This window comes from Brugia malayi (genome assembly GCF_000002995.4).
Source record: "Brugia malayi strain FR3 genome assembly, contig: Bm_v4_Chr2_contig_001, whole genome shotgun sequence".
NCBI classification, from domain to species: domain Eukaryota; kingdom Metazoa; phylum Nematoda; class Chromadorea; order Rhabditida; family Onchocercidae; genus Brugia; species Brugia malayi.
The window spans coordinates 6,680,339-6,697,735 of NW_025062476.1; the positions used below are offsets into that span (position 1 = coordinate 6,680,339).

At 31.2% G+C, this 17,397-nt stretch overlaps 1 protein-coding gene across 4 annotated transcripts in view; it reads left to right on the forward strand.

Annotated features, from left to right (window-relative positions):
- Positions 1 to 2,053: 2,053 nt before the first annotated feature.
- The window catches only part of Bma-cam-1 (Uncharacterized protein), a gene marked incomplete at both ends in the record, with an annotated part of 28,831 nt that continues 13,487 nt past the window's right edge, over positions 2,054 to 17,397 (forward strand). For 2 of the 4 annotated variants that reach the window (XM_043078687.1, XM_043078688.1), the window contains 2 exons: positions 2,054 to 2,144; positions 14,949 to 15,126. In XM_043078687.1, the coding sequence (XP_042934621.1) occupies positions 2,054 to 2,144; positions 14,949 to 15,126 (269 nt within the window). Of the gene's footprint in view, positions 2,145 to 14,948; positions 15,127 to 17,397 lie in introns of those variants that run through there. The other 2 variants (XM_043078689.1, XM_043078690.1) reach the window with 1 other exon arrangement.

Sequence of the window (17,397 nt, forward strand, 5' to 3'; positions counted from 1 at the left end):
TCTTCCTTTCATAGCACTGAGTAAATGTTCGAAAATCTCGAAAAAAGAAGTTATTAGAAAATAATATTGCTGGCATATCTAATTTTGCCTTCTTTAATTCATAACAATTATGAAGAGTCATTTCACATAACAAGAATTGTCTTTTGACCTTTGAATGAATTCCACATTCTTTTCAAGTGACTTTACTGTTTCAAACGAGAGCCTTGACACATTACACCACGTCATCGTTCATCCATTTCTTGTTCAATATTCTTTTTTCTGTGCAAAAAGGACAAACAGAATCGCAGTTGGTTAAGTCTACGCATCTATGGAATGAATTTTCTGTTTACAACGGCTATTAGTACTGTGAATGGAGGATAAGTTGAAGAGACATAGATGCTTCTTCGCTTCGTTGGTATCTGTTAGAATTTGTTTTTGTAATGGCGAAGGTTTAGTTTCATTCCTGACTGTAAACATCGAGTTCAAATATTACTGGATTTCAGGAGAGCAGAAGAAAGAACGATCCATGGATGATAAAAATGAATGACACCTTTACCTGACCAGGTAGGAGGTATCTTCCTCCTTTCTTCTTCGGTTCTCTGCACATTAATTGAATTTGTCCACTCATTCTGACCTCATTTTATGCATCCATGAATTTAAGGGGAAAAGAGAGGAAGTAAATGCTGTGATGACTCTTCACAGTCTTGTCTACCACTGACACTCGTTATTATTACCATCTCTTTCCTTATCATTATTTCGATTATCATCGTCACCACTCTTTTCATTACCCTCCTTTTCTCCTTATCATTATCACTAGCCCTTCTCCTCATTATCACCCTCCTCCCCCACATCATCATCATCATCATTGTCATCACTGTCATCGTACTCACTCCTCTCAATGTTAGAGGAAGAGTGAAATAAATGAGGAGAAGGAAAGAGAATTAAAATACGAGGGACGAAGACGCCCATCTCACTGCCAAATGCAAGGGACCACCTTCTTTTCTTCATTCATTTGCGCCATGTATTGTATTGTCATATCTCTTCATAAATACTTCAACATCGATGAAGAAGTGAGTCTTGGCCTGAACTCTCCTCCTCCTCCCCCGCCCCTCTCTATCATTTTGATTTATTACCCCGAGGGATGCAGTCGTCATTTAGATTTATGAACTGCTGCTGCTAATAGTGAATTAATGATGACATCGCTATTAATTCTCCTAACATCCGTCCCTTTTATCTCTTATATTATGTATGCACATACACACAATAAATGTCGAAAGGTCATCTCGATAATTCTCGGGGAGATATGGCTCATCATGAACAATGCATCTTCTTCGATCCGTCGAACGTATCAGCTAATGTAATCTACTCCATATCATTCTACAAGTTTTATTTTCAAACTGTAGTTTAAATTTTTAAGATTTATAATCAAATAATGAAGTAATGAATCTGTTCTTATCTGATAATGATCATTTAAATATTTATCGAATTAATTAACGAGTATTAATGATGAAGTGAAAAAAAAACGGGAAATCGAGCATAAGCATTATTGACCATCCTTTATTAGAGCGTTGCTGAAGAGTGTATGTGTCATACATGCAAACACCTGTTTAAGTACATGTTGTGATTAATTATTGAGATTAATGTAATTTCATTTCTTCATAAAATGACTCCAAGAACAGAAATAAAAGCAGGCCGTAAGATAAAGACGACGCAGTATTTGCTACCATGTGCGCTTGCTTCTTTTTTATTTGATGGCTAAGGATTCTAAAATGAATGAGGAGAACAAGCGAATCACTTGTTTCTGTTCATTAGGATATCGTCTATTCATCATCCAAATCTTTGTCGGTTATATAAATATTGCAAAAACTATGATCATATAATATTCCATGTTTACAAATTGTTCAAATGCTTATGTGTTAGATAGTTTTATCTAACTTAAAATTGCATTATTTCAGATTTACTCAAAAATGTTGCAGTAAATATCGAGCAAATAAAATATCACTGACAGTTTTTGCTGTACTGATAAGTAATCCAGTCTGACGAAAGTGTTGTATCAAAAACAAAAACTCACGTGATGGATGACCTGAGCTCAATTGAAAATGTTAATCATAAAAAAGTGCTGGTGAAATTAGACAAAATGGCTCTAAAACCAATAACTAAAAAAGGTTGGTGCATTTTAATGAACTTACAGAAGAAGCAGGCCGTATTCGATTTAATATCTCAAATTTGATCTTGTCAGTATAGTATTTTCATAGATGATTTAATTACTCCGAGCTATTTTTATTTACTTTAAATGGAACGTTTCATCATTACAGTTAAATTATGGTTTTACTTTACACCTTTTACACTTTTACAGATATCAAAAAACTTCGCTGGTATAATTGCTGCACTCATTGCTTTTAATTTGCTCGTTTGATTTTTTTAATTTCTTAATTCAAATAACAATTTCATTACTTAAAAAACCTTTATAAATTTTATTAATTTTGATAATGTTTTATTCACCAAACAGATTTGCTGGGAATTTTTGCTTAGTTTCGTGCATTTTATATTGTTGAGAATAATTGTTTTGGCAATTAGAAACCACTTTGTCTTCTGGCTACTCATTCATAATGTTAAGTGTTGGTATTGATTGATTGTTGTCTATAATTTAATACAGCATATTCATGAAGATCACATGGATCTAATCTAAGTTCATATATTTCGAAATATCAAAAATCAGACTCTTTAGTTATGAATTTTTTAGAATAATGCTATAGTTGAGAGAGTTTTAACGGCAGTGTAACAATGAATTGAGTGAAACAATGATTTTGGTTGGGTGATGTTAGTGGCTAAGAGTTAGATTCCCGAGGATGAAATGTTGCGGGAAATGCCAAATTTTATGTGAATTATCAATCAAAATTTTCCTCGACCTGTCAGAATAATTGGTTAAAATGCATTTTGGACTCAGTTAAACGCATTTGTTACCAGCAGCGCCAGCTGCCTCATCCGTGTGTAGCACTTCCGCGCTTACTAATCACACTCTGGGAAAGCATTGGAATGAAATTTCAATTACAATCATCCACCATCATCGGTTCAGCATGCAACAGCAAAAAAAAATATCCAAAATCACTGAAATGAAAGAAGTAAATTTGAAATGAAAGTAGAATCAAATAATGATTATATTACCGTTGTGATGTTTTCTATATCAAATTTAGATAGATGTGACTTTAGGGAATTCTTTAAGAGATGAAATTTGAACTTTTTTATACCCTCCTTTTAAGAGATGAAATTTTAGATGAAAAACTATGATTTTCTCTTTGGTAATAATACTCGACCAGAAAACGAATAATTGTGAACGAGCAGTCAAATCGGTAACTTTATATAATCTCAGTCATTGCTATTGTTGTTTTCCTAAGATATAAACGAGAATTGGTGCATTGAATAATGCTATTAAATAATATTGAAACCTCAGCTGTTAGTATAAAAGATTAAAGTGAAACTCAAAAATTGGAATTAGTGCATTATGCATTATATTTTTCGATGGGGATTAGTAGAATTGAAATATTTTGCACATTTTTGCAACAGTATATCTTCTAGAGACTGGAAACTTTTTTTTTTTCTTTTTTTTTTACGAGATTCTCCGAAAAGAATGGTAATAAACTATTATTTGAGAGTTTAGTAATTTAAAAGCATAATCAGGGAATTTCCCGTTCTCCTGCGACTTCTGTTGACCAAGATAAGATGGAAATTAATTTTCTCAATTAATCTCATCTAATGCATTGCATGTCATGGAGAGACAAATATTGAACATGTCAACTGCCCGAGGGAGACCTTCTTTGACCACTACCACTCACATTAATTTATGCTCTATGAAACATGAGCAATCACTGATCACTGATTATTTTCGATTTTTAGATAGGAATCGATATAGGTTAGAAAAGTGAAATTCTCATTTCTTCGCAAAAAAGGATTTTATAACAAAAATCAATGAGTAATGAATTGTCACTGTCAGATTACATCAACCATCTGTTAAGTTTGATGTGTCAATACCACTCTTCAAATTTGCTTAAGAATGGACGAAAATTTGTGCAATAATATTGACATTTTCCTGAACAACTTTATCAGAAATTGTAAAAAAAGCTTGCTTTCAAAATTAAGATGTCATAATTTATAAGCCATTTTATGCTTAAATTTTCTTTGATATTTCAAACGATATACTTTAATTAGATTTCAGTTACTATGTAGATATAGAATTTCAAGGTTGTTTCATTAAGCAGATTTTTTATAGAATGCCAAATTTGAATTTTTTCATTTAATTAAGACCTCGACCAACAGAACTTTTATTTACATCATAGTGAATTTAAAAGAGAAATTCATAATTCAATTAAATTTTAGTTTGAATTCTTAGTTTTAACATTATGAATGACTTAGTTTAGAGAAATGATTAATTGACTGCTTTATATTCCTAAAAATGGAAGTGCATATTTGTGGATTAAATTAATGGAAATAACAAAATAGAATTAATAACAAATTTAGTATTACCTGCAGATAATGCGCTGACTACGAAAAGTACCATCTCCTATACAACTGAAAAACGCAATTTAGTATGGAGGCACTCTCAGCGGGATATTCTATCCATTCTTTTGTTCGTCCACAGCGCAATTTGCGGACGGAACAGATGGCCATGTAATTACAGGTTATTTGTATTTGGGTACCATAACCTTCTTACTTCCTACCTTCAACACTTTAATTACCCCAACGCTTCTTTCTTCTTTCTCCATATTCAACAAAAGTGAAAAGACTGACGATGTGAAAACATTAATTGTCAATACCGATGAATGATATAATGCATTTGCTTGTATACAAAAGTGAAGTGGACTCCGGAATTTTACAAATACTTTCAGTCATTCCTTTAATCCTGAAGTTAGATTTATTTAATCATTAGTTAAGTTATTTCAGTGTTATTAGAACTGGAATTTATTTTAACCTTAATTAAAAAAAAAAAAAAAAAAAAAAAACATTTTAGGTACCAACCATTTTGATGCGTGTTTATTTCATTTAAATTCATTTAAACTTAACTAATCAACAACGAGCACAGTATCTTTTCAGCTTATCTACAAATCTTGGAATATATGTCTGATCATTCTTTCCTCAATATATAATGAACAGTACTGACTACTACTACTACTACTAAATAATATTAATAAATAGATTTGTGAGTGGGTACATTTCACACTTTTTGAGAGAGTGGACAACATCAGGAAGAAAGGATGTGTACATAAGTATTATGTACCCATGTAGACTGTGTAAATACAACTACTGAGCTTTTCATTTGTGTGATTGTAGAGAGGACTCAATAAGAAGTGGCATCTTTCGAAGGACTATTTACTACAGAGCTTAAGATAGGATCAGGTAGACTTTCTCGTTACCTTTTTTCCCTTTAGTTCAAACTAGAATTAAGTGAATGAACCTTATCAGCCGAGAATACTTGTTTGCTGATATAGCGATAATTTTATTAAGATGAAATTATTAGTGATTTTAGATATTCTTGTGAAAGTTCCATTTTTTAGATTTATGATACTATCGTACTTTGAGAGACTTCAATTAGATATTTTGAATTATCAGACATGATAACTTTTTTACATAAATATTGGCAATAGATTGAAAACTCATTTATTTTTAAGCCATTGAAAGAAACAAGATGTAATGTTATTGTCAGTCTCTCCCTTAAACGTATACTCGTTTACAAATTTATGAATAACTTTTTGAATGTCATGTTTTCATATTTATTTGTCATGTGCTGGATGCTAAAGATTTAGTGCTTCCTTCTTTCCGAATTTTCTCCAATTCTTCTCATTTCGAAAATATACGTTGTTAGAGTAAAATCTTGACCAAAATTATTTCCAATGCACATAAAATAGATTTACTGTGGAATCTTTAAATCAGTTACATCACATTTTGATTCCGGTTTTGAGATCTCTTTCTTTGCATATATTTTTTCCGTAGCTATTATTAACTTGTAAAATTTCAAACTGTCTTACAGAACTTGTTGTTATCTTCCTTAAAAGAATGATTGTGTTAAAATTTAGGTGAAAACCATTTCACTTTAATTTTAAAAATTTACACCGAAAAGAAGTGGTGTGAAGAAGTGAGAAAGTGTTCTCTATAGACCAGGCGAAGTTATTCCAAAACGTTTTTTGAATTTCTGATGATTTGACATTTCAAGAGCTGCAAATCTGCTTTTGTAAAAATTTCTATCTCCTCTCAAGGCTGATAAAGTTTTATCTGTGGGTATTATTTTTACTTTTCATTTTTACTAGAAATTTCGTGGAAAAATGTCGTGGACAATTCTCCATAATTTTTCTGTGCAATTTCTTTTGAATATATTTTAATAGTTTTTATTTGTTACCTTTATTTGCCTTATAACTACTTCACTGTATACTTAGTTTTTGGAAACAGCAAAATCTTTCACTGAAGAATACCGGGACTGCCGAGAATTTAATTCAATATTTTTAAAATGCCATTGGAACTGTGGGATACTGCGAAGTATGAACTTATGTAAGAAATTTTACGAAACCAGTCACTAAGACACTAGCCGTTCTATTCTATGTAAGTGAATAAAATTGGTGAAGTTAGCAATTTATTGCTGGCTGACTCAAGTTTTTTATAAGTCTCTGTATGAGTTTCTAGTAAATTATTTCTTAAATTTTTTCTGAAATTTACTGAAATTTCAAAAAATTTGACTCAAAAGTTATTGGGAAAAGCAATACGAAATGCTTAAAACAACAACGTGCATATTTATCAGTATTTTTAAAAAAAATTTTTTTTTTTTTACTAATGCTTAAATCATTCCGGAACATGTCGATTGCAACCAATAATTTCAAAATATAAAACTATTTTTAGTACAACAAGTATAAGACAAAAATGGCATGGAAATTCTGCAATAGAAACAGGTGTAATTCTAATTTTTACTTTGAACTGAACAGGTCATTCAGATTTTAATACAAGTCGACAGCGATTATCATTTTTCTTGCACGTTTGATATGATTGGCACTAACTTCCTTGAAATCTGATACCTGTCTTTAGCTTAATCGCTTTCGCTATTTTCATTTGCCTGTAGCATAGATTTGTACGAAACTTGTGAATGACAAGTATTGAAATTTTTTTCATTTTTTGTTGATATACTATTTGAACGTTCTTTCCTCTCACTATCTATTTGTTACCTCAATAATGATTTAGTGAATAAAACTTATTTTAATTTGAGGAACTTATAATACATCTAAATAGAAATTTGAGCTTAATTGAATAAGGACGAAAAGCTGCAAAGGGTTAAATTAACTTAAACGAAACGAAGCCCATGGCAAATAAAGTGAAAATATAGTGTTTGATGTGAAATATTAAGTCAATATTTGTAATAAGTTTTGGAAAAATAATTTCTAATCTAAGAAATAGTATCCGTTTGCTTCTAAACATAATATTATATATCTGTTTGGTGCATTCCATCGGTCGATCGGCAACTGTCAATGATTGGCTGACTGGGAGGTAATATTCGTGAAAGGTAATTCGATACATTCTTTTCCGAAAAACTGAATAACATTCCACTCAAAGCTTCCTTCACTTGCAAATATTTAGCAACATCCTTGGGTGTATCTTTATTGAAGTATACAATGCTTGCACAGCTATTAGAATTTGGATGGGTTATGACAATTGTAAAGCTTACGGCTGTAAAACGAGTTTTCATTGCTAGTTACGTTGATAATAGCTCCATATTAAGAGGTGTGTACTACACCTGCATCATGCATGCATATATGCATTCTTGTGAACAGTGAGCAATAGCTGCAGGTGCAAGACGTCTAGGATAATTTACGTGTTGTGAAGTTAATGCGTGATGAGTAATATATTGTTTAAAGTTGATTTCAAGGATTGTGGAGAATAAAAGAGCGGAAATCTCTGAGCCAAATATAAACAGAAAAGGAAACTATTATAATACTGAATCAAAATCAATTTTACTGATGTGAAATGGTAAAAGTTACTGAATTCTTATTTATTAATGATAAATGAGATCTTATTCATGAGGATTTTTTCTCTTCTTTAAATCTGAAAATCTCGAGACATTTTTTAAATTCCTTAAAAACTTATATTATGTCGTACACATGGTTGTGACACAGATAAATTTTTGTTCTATATTTGTTATTATATTTAGTATTATTTATTATATTTATTGCATATTATTATTATTATTATTATATTCAGTCTTCAGCGAATTTTCAGCGAGCGCTATAAAAGATCAAGCAAATCAAATAGATCAAATGGAATGCAAATATTCGTTTTTTTTTTTTTTATTAATTCAATTCAGTGAGATTCTGTTGTTTCTTTCCACTTTAATAGATTTTGACATTTGTTTCCTTCACGATAAATAAATGTTGTATATTGTTCTTATCTTTTTATATTCTGACATCGAAGGAATTACTTCATCCCAAATATTTCTAATTAATTAGTTTGAATTTATTCTTTCATTCAACTAACACCTCTGTTCTAATGATTGAAAACTTAATCTAGTTAGTACTTTTGTTATCAGCTAACTTACAATTATTACAATTATTTATTACAATTCCAATTATTTCTAAGACATCTCTCTCAATCGTCATATTTATAGATAGTTGATTTTTGGAACAGTGTTCAAAAAATTTTCTTGAAAGTTCATTCTCTAAATAGCTTTTAATACGAGTTTTCTAGATCCCTCTGAGGATATCAGATTCATGTATATAAAATATTGGATGATCTAACTAAGATGACCATGAAACTCTTTCTCATTTTAATTGTACTAGTTATTAATGAGACAAATTAAAGGGAAAAATTCTGAAGCGTTCTTTTCTTTTTCTTTTGACTTTTTTTTTAAATTTTCGGCCATATTAGGGAGAAAATAATGAGCAAATGATATGGCAGCTCATTCGTTCGGCTGTTCAGGTAAAATAAGATAGAGGTTGTCATTTTCATTTTGGGTTGTCATTTTGGTTAAGAAATAAGGTGACGAAAGATGCCAAAGCAATTGTGCTAGTGTCGTTAACTTCCTCCATTATCACATAACCTTTCATTTTAACTTCTTTTCTTTTAAAAACAGACTTTCTATGCTGTATTTCCACCATTCTGGATATATTAGTTCATTTTTCTATTTAATAATTAAATGAAAATTTAGTAATTTTTTTCTGTGTCTTATCCAGTCTTCTCCCTCGAATATAAACTTTTTTACTGATGGCGATTTTAACAACTATTAAAGCAACTCTTTATTTAGAAATATTTATAAGAATCATCATCATTTGATATCAGTTTATGGAGTAACTTGATGAGACAGAACATACATTATCTGTCTGAAAAGAAATGTTTATTTAATACAAGTTCCTCTCAATGCGGAATTAATCCTTTAGTTTATCTCATCCTAGAAGTCATTTACAACTGAGTGACATGCATTTTGCATCTTACTCCATTTTCCAATGCTTAGTTCTTTTTTTGAATCAAGTTTATTGCAGAGAAAAAAAAGCGGAGATGATATGAAGCAATTTGCAGAATTTTTTAATTAGATTTCCTTCTCTCACTATTAGCAATACATCTATCTCATTAAGAGCTGAAGCTATGCAGTCTATCTATCGGATTAACTCAGCTAAATCATTTCTTCATTTCCATATTCCCTTTTATCATTTCTGCTACATTTTAAAATGGTTGATTAATTTTTTCCAAACGTACCTTTTTATTTAAATTTATCAAGTCATTTTGTTTCTAACTTATTCCAATTTCTTCAACAGCGGTTTTATTGTGAATGAGGCCCTAATTGGATGTTCTATAATGCTATGTTGTGTATGTGCGTGTGTATGTGTGTGTGTGTGCATGTATGTGTCTGTGTATAAAACTAAGGTGACTTAGCAGGCTTAGTCAGTACAATCTTTAGCCAAGCTGTCGATGTTTTTTCACCGAATTTATTTGTATCATTTTTCTGTAATTCACATTGCACTGTTTTGTCACATTGTCAGTAGCATCGAGTGTTTTGCTTGAATAAAATGTTATTAAATTAATAATTTTCTCCTCTCCCTCCTCAATTATGCTTCCCTGAAATGAGGTATTAGTATATATCAGTTGCAGTAATGAAACCAACACATCCATATCGTATTTCAAATTCTGCATTTGCATTATCTTTGTTGCACTTTGTAAACTTTCTTATTCTGATAGCTAAGTTTATGAAAAGGTGAAGCCGTTATGTATATCAGTTCTCTCTAATTCATCTAGTTCTAATAATATACTTTTATTTTTAATTAACAATTTTTCTTTTTTTTTTAAAAAAACAATTGAATAATGCAGCTTAGATTTTTTACTATGAAAAAACTTTTCTGCATTAATGTTTTGTTATTTTGTGTGAATCAGTACTCTAAAGAACAGCTTTTTTCTTGTTTAATTCATCAGCCAAAATAAATCTTTCGGATAATGCGTAAAGTGTCGATTTGTGTCAATGCGGTAAGTCACATTGGCTTTTTTGTTTTATCATAGCTTACTTATTAGAATATGATATATCTCATGAAGATTGATGTAGTGTGAGACATTTAGTAACTGATAGAACCATTCCTGAATACTGCTAACTGCAAGAAATGAATAAATATTCGGCTAGATAAAGAATTATTATTGTAATTGCATAATTTTTTGAAGCATTGAATTCCATTTCCCGTACCTGTCGATCGCCTGTTTACACATCCTGTTATTGTGCGTTCTTTTCATTCGTTGTTCTTCACTTCATAATACTGACACTGACCTTTTATGTAGAGAGCTGTACTGTAGTAAGACTTGCAGTTCACTCCTACATATAATTGTTGTGCTGAGAATGTTGAAGGTACTCAGATGACAGTGGATTGCAGAAAACAGAAAACTATTATGACCTTCAGCAAAGTGATGCTCAATTAAACATGATAAGGTGCTGAGCATGCATTGCTTTCTCCATTGCATGAAGAAACCTATTTGTGTCATCCTCTCCTGAAATAATGCTTTTCCACATTTACAAATCAAATCTTATTCGTTTTCGATCTTTTCGATTTTATGATTTTTCATTGTACATTTCAACATCTGTTCAGTTTTGTCATTAGTATTATCGATACTTCAATTTAAAATCATCATAGGAGCTTTACGGACGTGCCTTGTACTAGATAAGGATATCTTTATCGATAGAGCTTCAATAGGAGACTTGCAATATCTTCTGATTATTCTTTTTAATGCAGAAATTAAGTTAGCCCCTGGGTCACCTTTGGGTCAAGTATCTTTTTCTCCTCTTCAGTTCACTTAATATCAGTTCATTAGCTCTTAGCTTGAAAACAGTTTCCTTCTAAATTCATTTTTCTGCCAACATAACAGATGTAAAAATTTCATCTTGTCTTATAAAACAAAGTCTTCAATGTGCTTAATTGCGCATTTTGGACAGATGGCCTCATCTTCTCACTCGATAAGTGCTGATGACCTCTGCAAATAACATACAAGCTGCTCAAACCTGAATTTCTAATTGGAAAGATTTCTAATCTGCTTGTATATTACATCCATAAAACAGTCCTCTGAATTTAAAAAAAAAACCATAAATTTTAATATGTTTTAATAAATATTACGAATCATATGTTACTGAAAATAACTGTTGGAGAATTTTGAGAGTGTAAAGAATGCTGCAATTTCCTCAAGCTTTTCACGTAAGACATTTTGAATGAGGACGAATTTCTGAGTTCCATTCACAAGCATTATGATCTTAGAGACAAATTAATGTACACTTCTTGTGATCGGAATTTCTGAAACGGAATGGAAGAATGAAAGGGAGATAGGGTGGAAAGAGACTGGAGTAATTTCGTGGAACCTGAACAATGGTAACTTGAATAATTCACGATGAATAGGACAACTAGGGACTTTGACTTTTCATCCATGTCTTAAAAAAGCTTTCCATTGAATTTTATCCATCCATTTCCAGGTATGCCAGCCATTGATTATTTATAAAGTTTGCTGCAATTTCATTAGAAGGCATTTAAATTCAAATTCGAGTTAGGGTGCACACCTCCTTATCTTTTTGATGGCTTTTGGATTTTTTGAAAAACTTTGCAATTTGCAATTTTTTTTTTTTTTTGTTTTTGAAAGCAAATTAAATGAATTTCATGCAAATACTTAAGAGAATATATTAATTATTGTTGAGCTCTCTAAAAACACTTTTCAGTTGCATTTTTTCTTTTTGCATTTATTCATTAATATTAAACCTTGGAATGCAAGCAAATGAGCAGTTTTGCCCATTATTGCTTATCCAGAAAGACGAGGCTTACTTTATGTCCCATTCCCTTCTGTCAATTTCTGTCTTTTCCTTTCCTGTCCTGTCCTGTCTTCTCATTCCTTTACTTTCGCGATAAGAATCGATGATGATTGTCGCCTTCAGCACATTTACATGCCAGTTCGTCATTCATTAATGCTTGGTACTTCTCCTTCTCCCCAATCCAATCCAACCTTAGCAATAAATAAAGCTTCTTGACCAGAGTCTTGTTGTGAACTCTTCCTATTATAGCGTTCATCAAATCATGCACACATGAAATGAAATTTTTTCGGACACAATCAACATCAATTACTTTTCTTTAAATCCATTTACTCTCCTGAAATTGCAGAAATTGACTGGTAAAAAGATTTTCGAATTCGCTTTTTTCACAACTTGGGGTTATTTGTTGGATTTTTTTTGAAAAATTCGAAAATTTTCTTTTCCTTTTTTTTGTTCCCTCTCTTTATATATATATTTTATATATATATATATATATATATATATAAATTGATAAAAATGTTTAATATTCAGCATCAGTGTTTAAAATTATAATTTTAAAGATGAAAATTGTAATTAACTGAGAATAGAAATGGCGGTCTTCTAGAAATAATTGCAGTCGTTGGTAATAAGTTACCGCTAGCGATCTGCTCAGTTTATGAAAATGTGTAATCACTGTTTGAAATGATGGATAGTTGGTGTAGGAGGTTGGACAGCAATTCATCAATAACAGTTGACATACGGAAGCATCGGCTTGTCGCGTTTCTGATCTATTCTATTGATGTACTGTTGCTACAAGTACTATTATCATTATTGCGCTTCTGAAACAGTTCCACAATTTAATATCATCTGAAAGTGTCGCTGAGCAAGAAATGATCAGTACTACTGATTGAGTGATGATGAATGATGATGGTATTGATAGGAAAATAAACATTATCATCGCTTTACAGTAGTCGTAAACAATACTTAACCATTCACTGCTTTGCACGCTGAAAGATTGAACTCACTGGACAGTCATGTGACCTTTTCTGCTTTTCCTTTTTTTGCTCTTAAGAAGGTGAAATTCATACGAAAGCTTTTTATTATCGTCCAATGCAAATTCAGCAGATAATATTGTTCCAACATTGCAAGCAGTGATAGTATTACTAATACTTTTTTAAGTAAAATGTAAAACCATTTGGTGAGAAATACATCTGCTGAAAAATATTTGGAGGCATATTTCAAATCAAGCAAAAATGATGGATGAATGAGAGCTACACGGGCAACGATAATAATAGAGGTTGACATTGATGTTGTGCAAACGGTGAGACTAATTCCGGTACTTAAAAGCTTTCCGTTCACCTCTAACTGAAGATCACTAATTGTGTTCATACATTTGACACACTTCATTAACCATAAGCCATTCACATTCACAACATTTATGATGTTAAGTATTATTATATTTCACAGGCAGTGTAGTTCTTTAAGAATGATTTTAAGTTTTATTCTGAAGTTTTATTAAACTAAGAATTGATTAATAAAAAAAGAATTTAAATATGGAAAAAATTTACTAATATTTCTTCCATATTTAGAAAAATCTGATCTGAAGATTTCTGACGATTTCAAAACAAATAGAAATTAATAAAAATGTTTAAATTACATGGAGTAAAACTAAAATGCTAATCTATAAAGTTCTTCTGCATATTAAAATACTCAGCTCATTTATTGGATTGTTATGAATTATTCTCTTTGTTGAAGTATTCCTTCTCATTTTCCTTTGGCACTGATGTGCTTGGCTCTTATCTAATTATGAAAAGACTTATTTCCAGGAGGACAAAAGATGTTCTGTTAAGCATCATCGCTTGCTTGACTTGACTTGTTCTCTCGGTCTTCTGAGATGAGCGCGTTTCGTTCGTTTCTTTACCCCTGATACTATCAATTTATCGCATTATCACATTTCATGAAAAATTCTATTATTAGGAATTTTTAATGGTTTAGTCTCTGATTTCGTCATTTTCTAAATATCTTCTAACTGCAGTTTGATTTATCCATCTTTTTGATCATTTTAATGTTCTGCTCGAGCTGTTGGAAAAATTTTTTTCTTTTTATATGTCCTCATAATGATGAATAAGAAAACAGCTAATGAATGAGCTAGTAACACAAAAATTAAGTCTTTTTAATAGCAATAATTTTTGTTCTAATATATATATATTTTAATATCTGTGTAGATACTGCTTAATTTGAAGTTACATCAGTTGGTATTTAAAATTTAACCTGACATATTCACATTTACATCGTTATTCATTGTGATTTTTATATTACTGGGTAATTAGAATAATTTTATTTTTTTCTTTTGGAGAATGACAGATGAGTTGTTCTAAATGTTTGATTATAAAGAAAGTGGCAACAGGAATGATTTTATAAATAAGCTTTGCTTGCTTTTTCTTCACCTAATAACTTCCTGTGGTTAATAAAGAATTTATAATTTCAGCAAAATATCTTTATGATATAGTTGTTTATATTCATCACTTGTTCTTTGAGGCGAAGATCGTCTGAATCAACTATTTTTATATATAATGATAATTAAATTCTATATATAATGATAAACATATAATGATAATTAAATTCTACAGTTATATGTTAACTCTCACTTATTATCACTGGGATAATGAGAACATTTTAAAACTTCTAAGATTTTTTGCAGAATCAGTGCAAAAACTAAATGATTTGAAATCCGGAAGAAAGCCTCAGCAGGAAGATGCAGGAACCAAAATAGCAAAACAAAGGAAATCTGAATCTGATATGGTGCCAAAACCGTATGACGATTTATTTATTGAACCGGCTGGTGATTACGATATTGTTTATGCTGACTACAATATGACGTTGGTTTTTTTTTCTATTTTTATCAGGTTTTGTCTAAAAAAAAACTTTTGAATTTTTTCATGGAAATATATTTAGCCTAGCAAGAGTTTAAAATAACACTTTCATTATAATGTTTTCTCTGAGAATAAAATGAGGAAGAGAGCGGACAGCAAGTGCTCTACCTGTTTGCTAAGCTATTGGAACAACTCCTGAGTTTGTTACCAATAAGTAACTTCTCTTTATGTCTTGTATTTTATGCCGGGAGGAGCTTCCGTCCTTAGATCACTTTTCTCCTGTTATCCGATCTTAAGCCATCCTATTGTCTCGTTTGTCTAAACTAATCCTCCCACAGTGTCTTTCTCGAGTAATCTTAACTTTCCCACTTTATTAGTACGGAGAATGCCAAGACTGAAAGTATTAAGTATTACACCAAATGAATACTATTAATAAGCACTATATGCTTTTGTTTCCTGAAAGATATGCTTTCAACAGTACTACTTACCGTCACAACTTCTTATGGAAAAGGGCGGAGAAGCTGTAGACCTTGCATTTCTTACTGTAATGCTTTATGTTACTCTCGAATTCAGGAAAAGGCGAAATATTTTTTGGTTTGAATGAATCAATTTCAAAAGCATTTTTTCAAATTGTTCTTTGGCAGAATCATCGTAAGATGATCTCTGAGAACTTTTTTCGGATTCAATTATAGATTAAATAAAATAATTAACCTTAGCTATTGCGAAGTTCAGCAGATAATGTAAATATTATGGATTTACTACTGACAAGTCATTAGCGAAACTAAGAAACGTATTTGAAAAACTAGTTCTTTAAAAAAGAAAAAAACTTTTTTTCTTTTTTTAAGAACTTTTTTTAAATGAATGGTTGAATGCTAAATATTATAATATTCTAATATTTGCTATTGTATTTCGGATTCAAATCACATTAGTGTTGTTGTTTAGTTTAAATCGGGAAGTTGCGAAGTTGAGGTTTACAGATTTTTTTCTAATTTGTATTTGTGATATTATCATCACATTCTACATGAATTCATTCAAGAAATCAGTTAGAAATTTTTGGACATTATCATAATATTATGATAATAATGTCTCGAATTTAATGGCTCCTCTGTCATACTTACTCTGCAATTAATGTAGTGACATAATAATCTTGTACGCTTAGCGCAAGTCACATATCAAATTTAAAAATATTTCTGGTTTTAGTCTTGTAATTTTGAATATTTGTTACCAAAGTAATATTTTAAAATGCTGTAAATAAGTAAATAGCAATGATTCCGGTCAATATTGAAATGAAATAAGTTCAGTTCATAGAGATCTTATGTGATTGATGAGGTTTTTTGACCGTTAAAGAGGGATGCAAACTATGGTGGACTCTCTTTATAATCAGTGATTTTGATGATCGAGCGGGTTATTCCAAGAAGACAGGCAACAAAAGCTTTCTTTTAAAATGTATGTGACAGCACCAATTGCCACGTTTTCATTCTTTTAAATGCCAACTTCCTCGCACTTTTCTGTATTCCTTTCAACAATTCGAATTCTTACCGTCAAAATTCTGATTAAATTAATTTAGACCTATTTATACATGCACTTGATATGAGGATAAATGACTTATACAAATAAATATTCATTAGTAATAAGTGACCAACAAAATGAGTATGCGCAATGTTTCACTCTACTACGTATTACGAACGTTGAGATGTATATCGATTGCTTAATTAAGACTATTGATTAGTTTATCCAACAAGCAAGTATGTTACTAAAGAGCCATTCAGTTTTTCATTGTTCCCATCAACTGTCCACCCTTTCTGTTGACATCATCCGGGCTATGTAAATTACAGAAAATAAATAGAACACTTGAACATAATCCAAATATAGTGCCCGAATGGAAAACAATAAGTTGAATAAATAGAAACAGGACGAGAGGATATTGAGTAACTGGATTGGTGGGACGATTCTGGTGATATATATAGGAGATATGGGTAAGTTGATGAGTAGACTCGGGTAGATCAGTTTTCAAATGGAAATAGATCGGAGGAGAGCGTGGTGGAACGAATGGATAAGCAGCTAATAAAGAGGGGAAGAGAGGGAAAAAAGGACCTGGTGGTACTCTCTTGTCCTGGAGGGATCCGGCGGTAAGACTGGTAGAGAAGTAAGTAGCAACCGTCGTCCCTTCCACTTTACTGCTGCTTCATCTAGCTATCTTCGAGTTACTGCTGCTGCTGCAGTGGTGTGCAATGAAAGCAGTAAGTATATATAATATATGGGCTGTTAACTGGGACT